The sequence below is a fragment of the Lipophrys pholis genome (assembly GCF_963383615.2).
Source record: "Lipophrys pholis genome assembly, chromosome: 1".
In the NCBI taxonomy this organism is placed as follows: Eukaryota; Metazoa; Chordata; class Actinopteri; order Blenniiformes; family Blenniidae; genus Lipophrys; species Lipophrys pholis.
The window spans coordinates 53,638,972-53,655,907 of record NC_137635.1 but is presented as its reverse complement, the minus strand read 5'-3'; the positions used below and the strand labels follow the sequence as shown (position 1 = coordinate 53,655,907).

At 43.9% G+C, this 16,936-nt stretch overlaps 1 protein-coding gene across 2 annotated transcripts in view; it reads left to right on the top strand.

Moving 5' to 3' along the window:
• The first annotated feature begins 2,411 nt into the window (after window positions 1-2,411).
• Window positions 2,412-16,936, top strand: part of LOC308107020 (glypican-1-like) — an 84,667-nt gene continuing 70,142 nt past the window's right edge. The window contains exons 1-2 of one of the 2 annotated variants that reach the window (XM_080459109.1): window positions 2,412-2,510; window positions 2,626-3,151. In XM_080459109.1, coding sequence (XP_080315235.1) covers window positions 2,992-3,151 — 160 coding nt within the window. In that variant the 5' untranslated portion in view covers window positions 2,412-2,510; window positions 2,626-2,991. Of the gene's footprint in view, window positions 2,517-2,625; window positions 3,152-16,936 lie in introns of both variants that reach the window. The other variant, XM_080459110.1, reaches the window with a different exon arrangement.

Below are 16,936 nucleotides of genomic sequence, written 5' to 3'. Positions count from 1 at the left end.
GCTGGCCTCTGTTTGGATTCCGGCAGGAACGGAGGCATCACAGCGTAATGTATTCATAAACACTGTCTGTCTTTGTAAATAGTGATTCGAAATAATAGTGAGGCAGGAAATGGTGCGCTCCATCTCTTTCTCTTACCTTTTCACGTTTTATTTTGTTTTGTCTGTCATGTTGTCTCCGGGGCTTTTTCTTTTATTTGTTTTCAGAGCGATTATATAGGGTGGCGTCTCTGCCCACAAACACTTCTTGAAAAGCATCTCCCTCTGGAGTGACACCATCAAACACTGTCAGCTTCGATTCCACGCACTGGAAGGACTAATGAGATATTATTTCAAAAGGAATAACTTTGTTGAAATTAGACAGAGACTCACTTTAATATTCCTCAGGTAGTTTGATGTTGAACATATGGATGCTGCCTGTTAACGGCTTCAATCGGCAGGTTTGTAGTTTTCAATCCTGAATTCTTAAACAGACCTTTGAGTCAAACTGTTAACTCTTTCATGCATTCATGTTCTCTACCTGCTGTTTCCAGGTGAGGATTACAAGGCGTCGCCGACTGCGGCTGGGAGGCAGGTGACGTTCTGGGCAGGTTGCCGGTTCATCGTTTACAGATCGGAGTCGCCATGAATAACAAGCGTTGCTGGAGCGCTCATACCACAATGTTTCCTCGTCTTCACTTCTTCATAACAAACAAGTCAACAAACAAGCAACTTGCTATAAAATCCAACTATCAAATGACAAATGAGAAACTAAAATGACAGCGCATCTTTTTTGTTCCAGAAAAGTTTCGCATTTAATGTGACAACATTCTGAAAATGATGTAGTTGGCACACTGGGCCACTAGTGGGTGCTGTCGTTTCTTTTGGTAATGAAAGCACACTGAAACTACCAAGTCCCAGGAGAACATGGACTGGGAGTCATGACACGACGGAGGCCACCATGTTTGTTATAGTCCATCTGCTGAGCGTGTGCAGTCGCAGCATTTCTGTCGCACGGCACCGTTGTCATGGAGTCGGACCCCTGAGTGGAGGGATGAACGTTGACTCCTACTCAGTTCTGCACAGGATGAATATATCTTCTGTTATTAGTTTGTATTATTATAAAGTATTATTATAAGGTATGATCTATAAGGTTGGTGCTCTGCTATGAAAAGATTTTCTTGACCGAAATTTGAAATATTCAAATCTTTCAATACATCAGAGATTGTTAAAGCCACCCACAACCATGACCTACACACGATGGATCCATGGATTAAAATATACCTATGCTTGATTTTCATTTGCTTTATAATGACGCAAACTCCACATAAAGACAAACCAATAAAACCCACCATGGAATCTCTTTCTCAGTCTTCCCTATGAAAGAGAGCCGGGGAAAAAACAGGTTTTCGGTTTACTGGAATGCTGGGGATTGTAAGTCATTGATCCTATTAGAGGTAATTAAGAAACTGAGAGAAAAAAAAAACCTGTTCAAAGTACAGCTTCCTCTGTAAACAAAGTGTTTGAAATGGAGGACAAAATGTTAATTTAGAGAACTTCAAAACATTAGGAAACTGCAGACGTGCCGAAATAATCACAACACAGTGAGAACCGATTTGGAAAAAGCTCAGATTCTTTATCGACACATAATTTTCAGATAAAATGTAGTAAAAATTGATGTTTTGACACTGTAAACGTCCTCATTGAGGATGTGTTCTTAGTAAATCGACTTACAGTGAGGTTGTGGGTTCAAGTCTAGGCCTTTTTCTTTGTGGAACCTGCATGTTCTCTCTGGAGGCGACCTGGGAGAACCTTGTTCTTGGTGGGTGTGCATGTGAACCGCCATGTTTGGCCTCATTATGATGCTTTTGGCAAATCAGAAATGATGATAGCAGGATCCCCTGTTGATCCAGTCGGTGAGGGATTACATAACTTTTGTAGCCTGAAACAAAGGTGCGAGCTTTCTCACGCTGAGGTGGAACATGTTTTCTGCTTTCGTCGAGGAGCACCGACAGAAACTGAAGATATTAAATGACATTCAGCAGGTGACAGGTAAATTGGCAGGAGCACCTGACGGGTATCGGCTTGTTGGCGGGTTAATTGCACCTTGAGGAGTGATCTGGAGATACGCGGTGCAGGACTGGCCTGCACCGCGGGCGATTACCTGTGCCAGAGGACACGCCCACAGCTCACCTGGGACACCTGGACGGTGGCCGATCAAGCTGTCAGGATGGGACATTCCTCACCTGGAAACTAGACTCGCCGCCAGGCTCAACACTTTCCCAAAGTGGATCAAATCTGCGAGGTGGTAATAATATTCTGACACATGCGTAAAAATAGGTGGCGCATGATGAATGGAAGCAGCCCCCCCCCCCCCCCCCCCTCCCTCCCTCCTCCCCCCTCCTCCCCCCTCTCTCTCTGCCCGCCTCCCTCTCACTCCACAGTGTGGCAGCGCTGCCATCGCATCGTCCAGAGAAGCGTCCGAGCTGCGGCGTGTCTCTCCTCTGCGCACCTCCCGGACCCAGAGCCCTCCGGTAGGCGTGAGTCAACAGGGCTGCCAGCACGCGGCTATTTTCTGACATGACTTAAAATATTTCAGCTGCAGACGCGTAACCTAATTCTTTCATCTCTCTGCTTCCCCCCATATAGGTGCGTCAAACACCAGCGGCGGCGGACGCACGAGCAGGAGCGCTGCGCTTCTTTTTTTTTCTTCTTCTTCTTACCGAGTGTCCCGCATGAGAAGATTAATAATTTGTGAGAGACATTGAAGCTCCTGTCCTGTTTGTCAGGAGTGGGAGGGAACGGGACCTCTGCGTTGTGATCCACTGAAAGGACAGAGGAGAGAGAGAAAGAGAGAGAGAGCGAGAGAGAGAGAGAGAGAAAGGGAGGTGGAGGATATTTTACGCACAGCGGCGCAGACTAACCCCCGTTCGCCAGTATCTGGGAGTCTCCTGCTGAGTGTGAGACTTGCTCTGATTTGCACTTGCCCCAGTCAGCAGTCGGTGGTCGTCCGGAATGGATTCCTTCATCATAGCAGCTCTGGCGGTGTGCTCTCTCTGGGCTCCAGCCTCTGGAGACAAATGGAACAGCAAAGCGCGGAGTTGTTCGGATATCAGGCAGTTTTACGGAGGAAAAGGATTCGCGCTGGATGTTGTTCCTCAGTCTGAGATATCAGGTAAGCTCTTCTCTCCCTGTGTACTCTACTTTTTATTTTCAATTAATCCTCGTGCAAAGAATGCGAATCATCCACTTTTTATTTTCCATATCTTCCCACGGATGTCTATATAAGTTGCACATTACCCTTTAATTACGTTTGCATATCGGATATGTCATTATTAAGTGGCCGATTGTCGGTTTGTATCTCAACGGTTCTGGAACTCTTGGGTGTTTTTTTTAATTTGCTGTGAGACAGCAGAGAAGCCATCCATGTTTCTACCTCTGAGACCTGTTGTCTCACTCATATCATGTCACATGGGGAAGCACAAGAGCGGACCTCCTCCTCTGGGTATTTCTCAAGATGAATCACTGCTTTGAAAAGATATTAAGACACTGCAGACGTGCCTCTGCTCATCTGGAGTTTTTTGATTTCTGATCAAAACTATGGAGAAAGTCCCTCCGAATTTGGAATTTTTATGAAGCCCTTCATCAGAAGGTGCTAAACTTTTCCTCCTGTCCTCCCCCTCTCAGTGTGTGTGTGTGTGTGTGTGTGTGTGTGGGGGGGGGGGGGGGGGGGGGGGGGGGTTGCCAGACGGTCACTTGACCATGTGTCCTGTGCTGTAGCCATGCAAATATGATGTTGCTCAGTGTCATTCATGGTCTGATGTCAGACAGTCACAAACCCATTTGCAGTGCAGATGATTACATGTTTGCCTTCCTTGGAATTCAGTGCTTTCAGGAGCACACACACACACACACACACACACACACACACACACACACACAGTTTACTGCGACTACTACAGTTACAGTACTTTACATGCATGGACAAGACACAAGACTGGGACTAATGCATGCTCACGCAGTCACTTCTCTGTCAACGGATTCAATTATTTCATTGTCCTAAAACTGTAGGCCTTTAAGTAAAATTACATCCTTTATCAAAACAAGAAGTGTATAGATGTCCTCAATGTATATTTGGGTTTTACTCTGATACCAAGTTGTTGTTTTTTTTCCCTCTCGGTCAGATAACCTTTCTTTTAAAAGTCATACAGACGAACTCTGAATCAGGGGGCCTTTTCCTATTTCCCACAGTGTGATGCTCTGAGATGACAGTGGCTGAACTGTGTGAAGTCTGGAGATGTTGGTCGAATGGCCGTGAGACTTAAAATGGTGACTTCTGCAGTTTTTTCCTAAAGGTCACACATTCAGGATGCTTCTAGCAGCAGCAGGAAAGAAAACCAACTAAACGGTTAAACACACTGCAGTGTGGTCGCAAAAATAAGGCCTCATCACAAATCTTATACAGTCCAGCTCACCGTTATCAACACCACTGAACCTGGCCAAGAGCGACACCATTGCTTATGAAAAGACATTAAAAGACCATCTGGGAAAATGTTTTGTGGACAGGTGAAACAGAAATGAAGCTTTTTGACAACGCACATCAACGGTTCATTTACATATAGAATACTCTACCAATAGTTTAGCATGGTGGTGGTACCATCATGCTGTGAGGCTGCATCTGGTGTTAGAGGCCTCACAGGAATCATGAAATTGGAGAATTATTAAAGGCGTCATATTATCCAAAATTCACTTCCTAAAGGTTTTACAACAGTACTAATCGTCCCCATACCTGGACTGACGCCCCAGAAGTGAAGACAGTCTGTCCTCTCTCTCCCTGGCTTGTTTCAGGTTTTAAAAAGTGTGTTGCTCCAACCAGCCAATCAGAAATCAAACCCTATATAGTGTCATCGGGGGTTTAGCCAATCCCAATCAAGGTAGGCTCCTCCCTTTGACTCCTCCCACAATTAGGCAGCTCTGCTCTGGCACATGGCACCACGAGAAGAAGTACTTCCTCCTCTTCCCAAGATGTGTGGGCGGAGCCAGTCCAGCTCACACAGACACAGCAGATTCTGAATGCAGCTCCTATGATCCAATATTCAAATGGTGGAAAGTCAAACTTTGAATAAAACATTTTCGGACCAACCAGACCATGTGAAAGTGTTGAAAAGCTGCAGAATATGACTCCTTTAAGATGTTTTAGAGTGAAATGTTTGACCAACTGTAAGAAAACCTGATTTGAGTCAAAGATCATGAGTTCACCAACCAGACAACCAAAAGCCCTCAGCAATGGTTGCATTGAGAATCTTTGGGGTGAGCTGGGGTGAGCTGAAACCTGCCATCCGTAAAAAATAAAATACTACAAACAGGAAGTTCCTAGATGATTACAAGAAACGTTTGGAGGAAGTCATTACTGCCTCAGGGTGTGAAACCAAATGTGTTTTTTTATGTTCTTTGAAATTACATTAAAAAGAAATCTGTGGAATTACGTTGGCCCTCCATTTAAAAGATCCTTATTTTACGAATTTGGTACATTTCAATTTATTCCTGAAGATATTTTTCCGGTTATGCAAAATAAACAAATGAAGGGGTGCCAATAATGGTGAGCAGGACTGTATATAAAGTCTGAGCGTTGGGGATGTTTGATAACTGTGTTTTTCTGAGGTGGAAGTTAATTCCAATTACACCGAGAAGTTTCAAAGTTTCAGGGCGGGGCTGTAACGCTTTACAGTCGTCATGTCACATCATCCCGCCGTCCATCAGCAGCTACAGCGGCGAGTGTCGAGTGGTAATTGACTTGATTGACCACCGTCAATAAATCATTCGACAGAATTAACATCGGCTCGAGTCTCATCCAGATGCAAACGTCTGCGATCCATAACGCTTTAAAGAGCAGATCTGTCTTGCATTGACACCACCCATTCCTCTTGTTTCAATCAATAATGTGGAGCTTAGTTAAGTTTGGGGTCAATGCATTCTTAGCAAGATGGAAAATAAAGGAGTGGGAGAGGATGAGAGGGATGATAAAGGAGAGGTGAGAAACGGGCAGAGACAGATGGACTTGGAAAGACGTAGAAGGATGGAGAAACGTGGCTTCGGAGACCGACAGTCATTTTCCCGGCGTCCCCCGTCCCCCGTCTCCCCGACATAAATAATCATTCGTCTGCTCCCGTCTGGCATATCAAACACAGTGAAATATGAAGGATTTAATTTATGAGCCGCCGGAGTGTTGTGGACGATCTCTGACATTTGCAGAGGTTATTTCCAGCTGTGACACCGCGGCTTGATCAAACTAATGCGTCGGCTCAAGGTCACGGGCTGCGTACGTCACCCCGCCGTCGGAGACCGGGTCAGCCAGCTTCCAAATTGATGTCCAGTCGCAGCACTTTCAAATCCTTTTCATGGTCACCTCACAGTTTATATAGAAAAATAGAAGGAAAAACTCGACCTTCAAACACAAAACGGCAAGTAAGATTAAAGCCATCCGTCTGTCTCCTTTACACCTTCAACTGAGTAAATGTTCCATCGAACAGGCGACTGCGTGGAGTTACATGTGTAGTTAGCATGCAGGGCCACTAGTGGGCACTGTTGTTTTGTTTTTTTATCAGAGGACAATGGGCTCTAAACGTGAACAATGGGAGAACAAGGTTGTCAAAATAAAAGCCCAGGAGAATATGGACTGGGAGTCGTGACATCACAGAGGAAACTTTGTTCTGATTGTCTCTACTGAGCATGTGCAGAAAATATGATTTACTTTAGCCATGGCGTGCGTGGACAGTAGCAGTATTTCCGACTACATGGAGACGGAGCCTGAGCGTTTTTGAAAAGTTGTGTTTTCAATGGCATCTATCACCGTTGTCATGGAAACAGACACCAAAATACTACGAAGGTTTTGCGTTTCTCTTTAAATCATGTAAACGGGGCCTCATTTATACTCAATCCCCAGTGAGCTCCTAACCCTTTAAAGCACATTACGAAGAATTCTGAACAAAGTGTGCAATTATTTTGACAGTTTTCCTCTTCATTCAATACTTTTTAATCCTTCTGGAACTAATTAATTTGCTTTATTAAATGTCACTTTTATTTAAAATGATCATTTAAGAATCTTCATCTGGCTGAACTCGCCCGTCTAACGTCAGTCTTTATTTAAAGCTGCTCAGCCGGTGGTGAATTGAGATTTTGCCTTCATAATAATCAACCTCATTTCAGGTGGAAGAAGTAATCCCTTCTTCCAAAGTAACTTGCCCTGGAGTGAAGGACGGTTCAGGAGGCCGAGCTGTTTGTTATCATTGTGTTGAAGCCAATGTTTAGTGGACCATGGGAGCGCGATGAGCTGAGCACTTCAGAATGAAAAACAAGTTGAGGAGGAGTAAAGTCAACTGAGCGCTGCTTTTCAGAGCGGGTGTGAAGATGCTTTGTTAACTCGGAGACGCGTCATCAGTTTTGGAAACAGATTTTTTTTGTTTTATCCGTGTTGATTTTTACAGTCCTCATCCGTCGGCCCCCTCCCAGTCCCACCCCATCATTACAGTCTTGATGACTTATCTTTTTGTCTTTCACTGGACGACGTCCTTCATCTCACGGTGCGTCTTCTTTCTCGCTCTCATCATCTCTTAAAGGGACAGGCCCCGGGCTCTTCGAAAGCGGCTGCTTAGATTCTGGGAGTCGTATAAAAAGAGTCAAAGCTGTACGAGACGTCTGCAGACGGCTGGGAGCGTTTTGCTGTGGGATTGATTTTTCTTTTCCCCCCCATCGCTGTATGTGTGTTGTTGATTGCCGGTTGCTCCAGACTGACTGTGAAGTGTCGTCTCTAACCAGCGTTTGGTTAATGATCCAGTGGGGCTGCAGCTCCCAGGTCCTGTTGACTGAACACTAGCTGGTGGCTGGAAACGTGTACTGATCCGTACTGTTCCTCGCTGGAGGGAGTAGTGACGCATCGGTGCCACTTTCTTAATGGACGAGTACGAGGGCTAACCTCCTGCTACTTGCCGATGCCGAGTACCAATACGAGTACTTATTAAATGCCACGAAGTTTAATTTAAGTGAAGTCCTTTCTTTATCACACACAACAATTATACATAGTATAATGTGCAGTCGGTTTTAAAAGAACGGTACAAGATATGACTGATCAAACATGTGATCATTAGGACAATCATGCATTAAAAAAAAGATCTATCTATCTATCTATCTATCTATCTATCTATCTATCTATCTATCTATCTATCTATCTATCTATCTATCTATCTATCTATCTATCTATCTATCTATCTATCTATCTATCTATCTATCTATCTATCTATCTATCTATCTATCTATCTATCTATGACACTTCACCTATGTCAGACGGCTGAGTAAGCACTTTAATATTTGCATTCATGGTATGTTTTTAGGAATTAAGCCACATGAAAAATAAAGAAATATAGATATATAGAATTATAGGTAGGTTATACTTCAAACGCAAAAGACATGTGAAGGCTATGCGTCTGTGTCGACGCTATACACACCTCCAGCAGCTTTAGGCCCCGCCCACTCGAGCCGAAACCATCTTTTTTTCTTCCCGTCGTTCTTAGTTTCCCGTCCAAGTGACACCTGAAACTCTTTAGCGTGTAGCATGTAGCATGGCTGGTAACTCTGCTGGGAGTCATATTATGGGATGGACTTACAAACGACTTAAAATTGTGTAAATCCCTGTTGTGCTTCAAAAAAAACATTGAAAGGTAAAATAATTCATGGTAATAATGAAAAATGACTTCTGTTCTGTTTTACTTTTCTCTTTTCTATTACTTCTGTTAGGTTTAGTTTTTTTCTCTTGCATCACTGGTGTCCTGGGTAACTTTGTGGGTTTTTAAGGGAAATGCAAAAATAAGCCTCGGCTTCAGCCATTGATCCACTTCAGCTACAGAAATGGTAAAAAAAACAAAACAAAACGTGTGTGAACTTTTAAAGACTCTAAACTGAATGCACAAAATAACCTTTTTGCACTGTAACTAACCGAAATAAACCATTCACTCGTTCAACTGTCTCTGGTGATTAAGTTGATGATGTTGTAAACAACTTGATTTTTGCGTCTTATTTTGTTGTTCCTTTACTATGTTGTTTCATTACATTAAATAATCTCCAAACCATCGGACATTGCTCACGCCCCTCGATGCTTGACGTCACGTAATACGATTGTTTTCCCCGGAGTACTCCGCGCGGTATCGACCCGACACTCCATACTGGTATCGGTGTCGGTATCGGTGCATCATCCCTAATAAGAAGGCATGGGAAAGTTCAGACTCAGCAGCTTGACCCAGACTTCACAATAAGTCTGGAATCACACAATTAGCGGCATTGTAGCAGAAAACAGAGCCTGATTTTCACACGTTGAGCTGAGAGCACCCTGGGCGGTGCTCTCACCTCTTTGACTCGGGTGATATGATAAGATAATGGCTGCCACTGTGTTTGCTTCCCTTTGCACCTCTTCCCAGCCAGAGGTTAAACGGAGAAGGGAAACACTGGCAGCATAAAACGCAGCTGCCGGAACCAGTTTGCAAAATCAACGACGAAACAAGCGCATGAGAGGGCTTTCGTCTTGAAAACACATGTAACGCTGGACGTGTGGATTAATTCAGATGAAAGTGCGTCTTCATCCAGACCATGTATGTCGGTGTTGATTCACACGACAAAACCGCTTGTTGGTGTTTAAGCTCTTAATCTCGGTGGGAAATGTTTGCACGGTATCTGGATATCCAGCGGTCAAAGTATGTTCAGCCTTTATTGATTGCTGTGGCGCTAACATGCATGGTTTTATTATTATTTTGACAGGAATAATCTCACAAATAGACCAGAAAATGACAACTTCCAGCTGTTTAAGTGTGAGTGAGTGAATTCCTGAGCCGCCCCATAATTCAAACACACTTCAGGGGAAGCCAAATGGTGCAAATCTGAATGTGAACTCAATGTCATTAGTACGTATTAGGTCAATTAGATCAAGTGGGAGGCAGGCCTCCCGAGGGAATCCAAACAGTTTCTCAGACTCAATGAATGGAAAGTTTCTGGGATATTTTCCTCCGAGTTGTCATTATATCAGTTTGCCTCAGGCAGGAAAAGTTGTATTTAGTATTAAACAAATAGCATCATTAAGTTTTCCTTGGTGAATCATTACAATTTCTGAGTTTAAATATCGATATCTTGATTTTGATTGGAAAGCGTCGATGGTTGATGTTCCTGTCTGGGTGTTTGGTTCATCATGTGGTGATAACGCAGCGTCTCTGCAGTTGCATTATTTATTTTTTTGTCAATGATTTTCCAGCCATTTGTCAGCAGGGACGAATTAACATTGAATTTCCAATCATTATGATTAATTCCTGTCTGGCTCTAGCTCCTCCACCCAGCATGTTGTGGCTTCTGTGTCTGTTTACATGGCAACGGTGCTTGGAGTCACTGGAAACGCAACTTTCTGGAAGTACTTCCTGAGGTGGAACTTTTTGAAGTGCTCCTGCTCGGTGTAAAACGCAACTATTGGAAACGTTTAAGAAGAAACGCTGCTCGTGGTCCTGCGCACCGCGGCTATAGAAACTAGGTAGGTGTGCACATGCTCAGTTGAGCCAATCGGAACAAAGATTCCTCTGTGGTGTCATGACTCCCCAGACTTGGTACTTTTATTTGACAGTCACCGTAAAAACAATCCGACTTGGTGGTCTGTCCACTAGAATGTCCGTGTTCTTCTGTTGTTAATGTTTAGAGCTGATTATTCTCTGCTGCATGTGTGAGTGGTTTCATTACAGAAAACAAATGGCGCCAACCAGTGGCCCGGCATGCCAACTACAGTTTTGAATCGTTGCCAGGGAAACACAAAACTTTCCGAAAGGAAAATGCAAAAACCAAGAGTTTTCATTTGGTGGTAAAAGGGGCAGCAGATCAGTGCGAGTGCCCTGATGTGGCGGCACATGGTGCAAATTATTGGTAACTACAGTTGAGATCAAACTCAACCAATCTGGTGCAAACAGCAAATACTGTGCGTTAATGTCGGCCTCCAACCGTGAACTTTAGCCTCGTCTGCCCCCCCCCCGAAGTGCAGGTCTCACTCTGAAGGACTAATTGATCTCGCCGCATCACGTATGAATGGAAGTCATTGACTGACGTGGAGATAAGAGGCCCAGGGCTTATTGAAGGTTAACGTCGGCACAAGCCGCCGGGGCTTTTCTGTCGGCAGATTAAAGCGAAAAGCAACAGTTGTTTGTGTCTGGCAGTGTGCAGCCTCATAACCCTGCCGCAGTTTAGAGTGTGTCAATCCCTGCGTCTGGGCTCCCTGTGTGTGTGTGTGTGGTGCGTGCGTGCGTGCTGTGTGGTGTGTGTGTGTGTGTGTGTGTTTGCGCTTTCTATTTGTGTACGTGTGTTGGCCGAGCCAGTGAATATACTGAAGTTGTAAAATGCTGAAGTCAGTAAGATGGCTCCTGAAGCATTAAGCCATAATGGGCTGCAGGGAGCATGAAACAGACCACAGTGTGTTTGATGTGAGAGAGAGAGAGAGAGAGAGAGAGAGAGGAGAGAGAGAGAGAGAGAGAGGGAGAGAGAGAGAGAGAGAGAGAGAGAGAGAGAGAGAGAGAGAGGAGAGAGTGAGAGAGAGAGAGAGAGAGAGAGGAGAGAGAGAGAGAGAGAGAGAGAGGAGAGAGAGAGAGAGAGAGAGAAGAGAGAGATGAGAGAGAGAGAGAGAGAGAGAGAGAGAGAGAGAGAGAGAGAGAGAGAGAGAGAGAGAGAGAGAGAGAGAGAGAAGAGCGAGAGAGAGAGCGCGATCCTGCTGACTTTACATTGACTGCCCTGGTCTTCGTGGTGTTTTTTCTTTACCTTGCTTTGCCCTTTTCATGGGTAATAAATCAGAAAAAGACACAGGGAAGTTGTTGAAATGGTTCAAAAAGTTGAGAAACGTGTCGTTTGCCTTCTCGGCAGTACATCTCTGTTACACTATTTACTTAATTAAGGTGACATTCTTTTCATAATTTTCTTTCTTCGTTTTTTTTTTTACATAAAAAGGCGTCGCTCTAGAGCGGCACACTTCCTGTTTTTTCATGGAAAAAGACTGAAATCTCCTCCTTAACAGTTTAACATGCTGCTTTTTCTTTCCTGGGTCATGTTATTCATCATTTAGGTGATGTTGATTAAAACGCAGCTCGGATATCTGTTCCTTAAATCTGTTTACTCAGCTAAAACATTCCCCTCATTGTCTTTTTGAATTTTCCGCTCCTCCATTTATTTTCTCACACCTGTTTGTTGATACTAACATCACACCTCGACGCCGTCATCGTGTAAACGAACACCCAAAACGTGACGGAGGTTTAGCGTTTGGACTTGAGACCGTTGCCTCAGCTGATGATTCACTGCCTCGACAGTATCAGGCTGCTCCTCTCTGACCAACGTGTACTCCAGCTGCTCCTTCCCTCCCTCCTCCTCCTCATCTTCCTCTCCTCCTTTGTCTTTTGTTCTTTGTCTAATGTGAGAGTAGGACTACACACACACACACACATACACACACACACACACACACACACAACACACACACACACACACACACACACACACACACACACATACACACAGATGATAGCGTAGGCCAGTTTTAAATCACCACAGGGGGTGGCACTGTCATTGCAACAGTGTGTGTGTGGTAATACTAGTGTGTGTGTGTGTGTGTGTGTGTTGTGTGTGTTTGTGTGTGTGGTGTGTGTGTGTGTGTGTGTGTGTGTGTGTGTGTGTGTGTGTGTGTGTGTGTGTGTGTGTGTGTGTGTGTGTGTGTGTGTGTGTGTGTGTTCTCTCTTCTGAGGGCTGCAGCGTGTCGGTGTACGACTCCTCTTTTGTCTTCAGAGGATTGTCTGTGTCAAAAGGAGAATTATTCCCTTGTCAGAGCAACCTCCTCGTGTGTGTGTGTGTGTGTGTGTGTGTGTGTGTGTGTGTGTGTGTGTGTGTGTGTGTGTGTGTGTGTGTGTGTGTGTGTGTGTGTGTGTGTGTGTGTGTGTGTGTGTGTGTGTGTGTGTGTGTGTGTGTGTGTGTGTGTGGTGTGTGTGTGTGTGTGTGTGTGTGTGTGTCTGATGGCATTTTCCTATTTTTTTATTATTTTTTCCGTTTATGTAAATGGTGCGTGCGTGTGTGTGTGTGTGTGTGTGTGTGTGTGTGTGTGTGTGTGTGTGTGTGAGTGTGTGTGTGTGTGCGTGCGTGCGTGTGTGTGTCACGCCGAGCTCCTCCGGTCGGCGTCGCCTCCAGCGGAGCTTCTCCGTTGGACGAGGTTTGTATCTGGAGTGACACTGAACCGACTCGACTCTCCCGCTGCTTGACAGATGGTACCGGCCCGAATCAGGACGGTCACTACCATTTAAAGTGACGACGCGCAGCGTGAATCTTTACAGTGTGACACGCCCTACGTCAACGCTCACACACACACGCACACACACACACACACACACTGCAGACTATTTGTTGGACGAGGACACGTCCTCTGGACACCCTCTGGCCTTTCTAACAACGACTTCATCATCCCCAGGGACGAGTCGTCTTCACATCCAGTGGATTCTTACTTTTGCTTCTTGTACTTTGTAAACTGCTGCTTTGTTTATTTGGTTTTCTCTATTACTCATCGTATGTATTTAAAATACTTGGAAAAACTACGTTATCAATAGTAACTTATGTTAAAGCGGTTTTTCTCAACTTTGTTACTAATTCAGCTTGTAAAAGTTAGTAATTTACTATTCTTGAAAAAAGTGTTGGAGTTACATTAGTTACTGCAAGATGCTCTGTAATCTGATGATAGAGGGGGAAGATGCTCTATAATCTGATGTTGGAGGAGGATGCTCTGTAATCTGGATGTTAGAGGAGGAAGATGCTCCATAATCTGATTTTAGAGGAAGAGGATGCTCTGTAATCTGATGTTAGAGGAGGAAGATGCTCCATAATCTGATGTTAGAGGAAGAGGATGCTCTGTAATCTGGATGTTAGAGGAGGACGATGCTCTGTAATCTGATGATGGAGGAGGAAGATGCTCTATAATCTGATGTTAGAGGAAGAGGATGCTCTGTAATCTGATGTTAAAGGAGGAAGATACTCTATAATCTGATGATAGAGGAGGAAGATGCTCTATAATCTGATGTTAGAGGAGGAAGATGCTCTGTAATCTGATGTTAGAGGAGGACGATGCTCTATAATCTGAATATTTCGTTTTTGAAAGGAATGGATTAATAAAGTGTTATATGTATATATATATATATTTATATTTTATTTTTGTAGGAGATGCTTTTGAAATGACATAAGTACAAATGAAACGCTAACGTATATATTTGAATTGTTTTCATTCTCATTTTCCACAAAGTGAACCAGAACACGGCCAAATGAAAACGTTGAGATTAGAATAATGTTCATGGGAATAAATCCAGTAAAAATGAGCTCCTGCTTTAGAAGAAAGCCACATTTCAGTTCCCATATTATTAAAGCTTGTTATCTAACGATAAACAACGGAAACAGACGAGATAAACCACCAACATGCAGACGGATTCAGAGGATTAATTTATTCTCCCGGATTCACGCTACTTGTTTGTTCTATTCACAACGCTGGGTTCAGATGCAGGTCGGCATTTTTCACTTTCATTGTCGCTTGATGACATTTGAAGCCGTTCCAGAGCGCTGGCGTTCAGAACGAGGAGCAGAACATTTCTTCTTCCCAGATTTCATTTCTTCAAACTGATTTTTTCTTCTTCTTCTTCTTCTTCTTCTTCTTGTTCTTCTTGTTCTTCTTGTTCTTCTTGTTCTTCTTCTTCTTCTTCTTGTTCTTCTTGTTCTTCTTCTTCTTCTTCTTCTTCTTGTTCTTCTTGTTCTTCTTCTTGTTGTTCCTCTTGTTGTTCCTGTTGTTCCTGTTGTTCTTCTTGTTCTTGTTCTTCTTGTTCTTCTTGTTCTTCTTGTTGTTCTTGTTGTTCTTGTTGTTCTTCTTGTTCTTCTTGTTGTTCTTGTTGTTCTTGTTCTTCTTGTTGTTCTTGTTGTTCTTGTTCTTGTTGTTCTTGTTGTTGTTGTTCTTCTTCTTCTTCTTCTTCTTCTTCTTGTTCTTCTTGTTGTTCCTCTTGTTGTTCCTGTTGTTCTTGTTCTTCTTGTTCTTCTTGTTCTTGTTGTTCTTGTTGTTCTTCTTGTTCTTGTTGTTCTTGTTGTTCTTGTTGTTCTTGTTGTTCTTGTTCTTCTTCTTCTTGTTCTTCTTCTTGTTCTTCTTCTGGGTTTAACGGCAGTTTGCATCCATAAAGTTGCATTACTGCATCTGCTGGTTCTGTCTATCTACATTGTTTCCCCACTGCTCTCGTCGCCCCTGATGACTGTTTCCCTTCTTCTTCTTCTTCTTCTTCTTCTTCTTCTTCTTCTTCTTCTTCTGAGCATTACGATGCTTGTCGGCGTTTCCTGCAGCGCACGTGTTTGGCGACGCCCGCCGCTACTGTTTCTCCAATAAACCTGCCAGAAGAGACGGATCTTCTCTGACGGAGAGACGGGCCTTCTGCCTCCTATCTCTCTAATATAGGCGGGGAAACAGAAATCGGGATTGAAGCGATGGGGCGATAGGGACTGTAAATAAAAAGGAGATAAGCAGAGATGATAATGTCTGCGCCGCGTGTCCTGGGTTGATACCTTCCACACGCAATAAAGATTTAATAAAGATAAAGGCCCGCTGGTGCGACGGTACACATTCCTCTCATCTTCACTCCCCGTCTGATAAGCCGTCGCTTCTCTTCTGCTATTTTTGTCGTTCCGTTATAAAAAAAAAACGCCGGCATGTTTGCGGGCGAAGCGGCTGCACTGGAAGCCCGCCGGGCCTCCAGCAGGTGTTTATTGATCGTCTTCGTCCCTCTTCTGCTCTGAGATGTGAACATCATTACCCATAATCCCCCTCCCCCCAACCCGAAGCGCGCTTCCGTACTTTTGATTACTTCGTCGGCTGGGTTTGGCTCCCCCTGGAGGCGATGCTGCACATCGCAGGAATACACACACACACACACACGCACCCACACACACCTGGTCGGGGAATTAGAAGTTACTCTGATACTTTAGGTTTAGTTTAGAAGGTAATGTTTTTGTCTGCGTGTATTTAAATATGTTTCTACGTATGTATTTTACAAATTATTTTGCAAAAACTACTCGCCCGAATTGCTAGAGATTTCCAAGGATGATTTGTCCCCATCCAGGGATGGTTCCATTAAGCGATCCTTTTAGAGCGATTGGGTCAAAGGTCAAGGTCTAGGTCATCAGGGGTGTCACACAGAAATGATCAAATGTGTGTAAATCAGTGTCAAACAGTGAAAACATGTAGAAATTCAAACGATGGAAGTAGTGGAAGATCAAATAACCTTGTAATTCATTGGTTTCCATGGTGACAAATGCGGCGTTGGCGAAGGTGTGCTCTCCACCGGGTGAGAGTTCTATTTTTTTATTTGCTTTATTTATCTGTTCTTCTTCTAATTTGATTTGTATCATGTTTTCCCTCCGGCTCGAGGTCCTGAACTCTTTCTTCTTGTTTCTGAAACGGTGGTTTTGCCCGTGTCGGGCGGCGGCGGCGGCGGCGGCGCTTCGTCCTGCTTTTCCCTCTTTGAAGATTCTGTTTGAGCTTCATTCATATGCAAAACTATTTCCACTTCCTCCTCGGCTTCCTTTGACAAATTGGTCATTTTGGAAGAATTTTAGTTTTAAGCTCCGCACAATAGTCTTTATGGCTTTTCATTTATTTATTTATTTTTTAAACTTGGCATTCATAATTTCCTCAAGATTCCCTTTCTCCCTCATCGAGATAAACCGTTTCACACTAGTTTATATTATCGTAATTATTTCCCTCCTCTTGCCAATTCTCTGTCGCTAACTCATTTCTGCCTCTGAGGCTTTATCTCCCATTTCTTCCCTATCTGCCGCCGCCGCCGCTGCCGCTGCCGAGGATTTATTGCGCAGATGCTCTCCAAAAACACTGCAATAG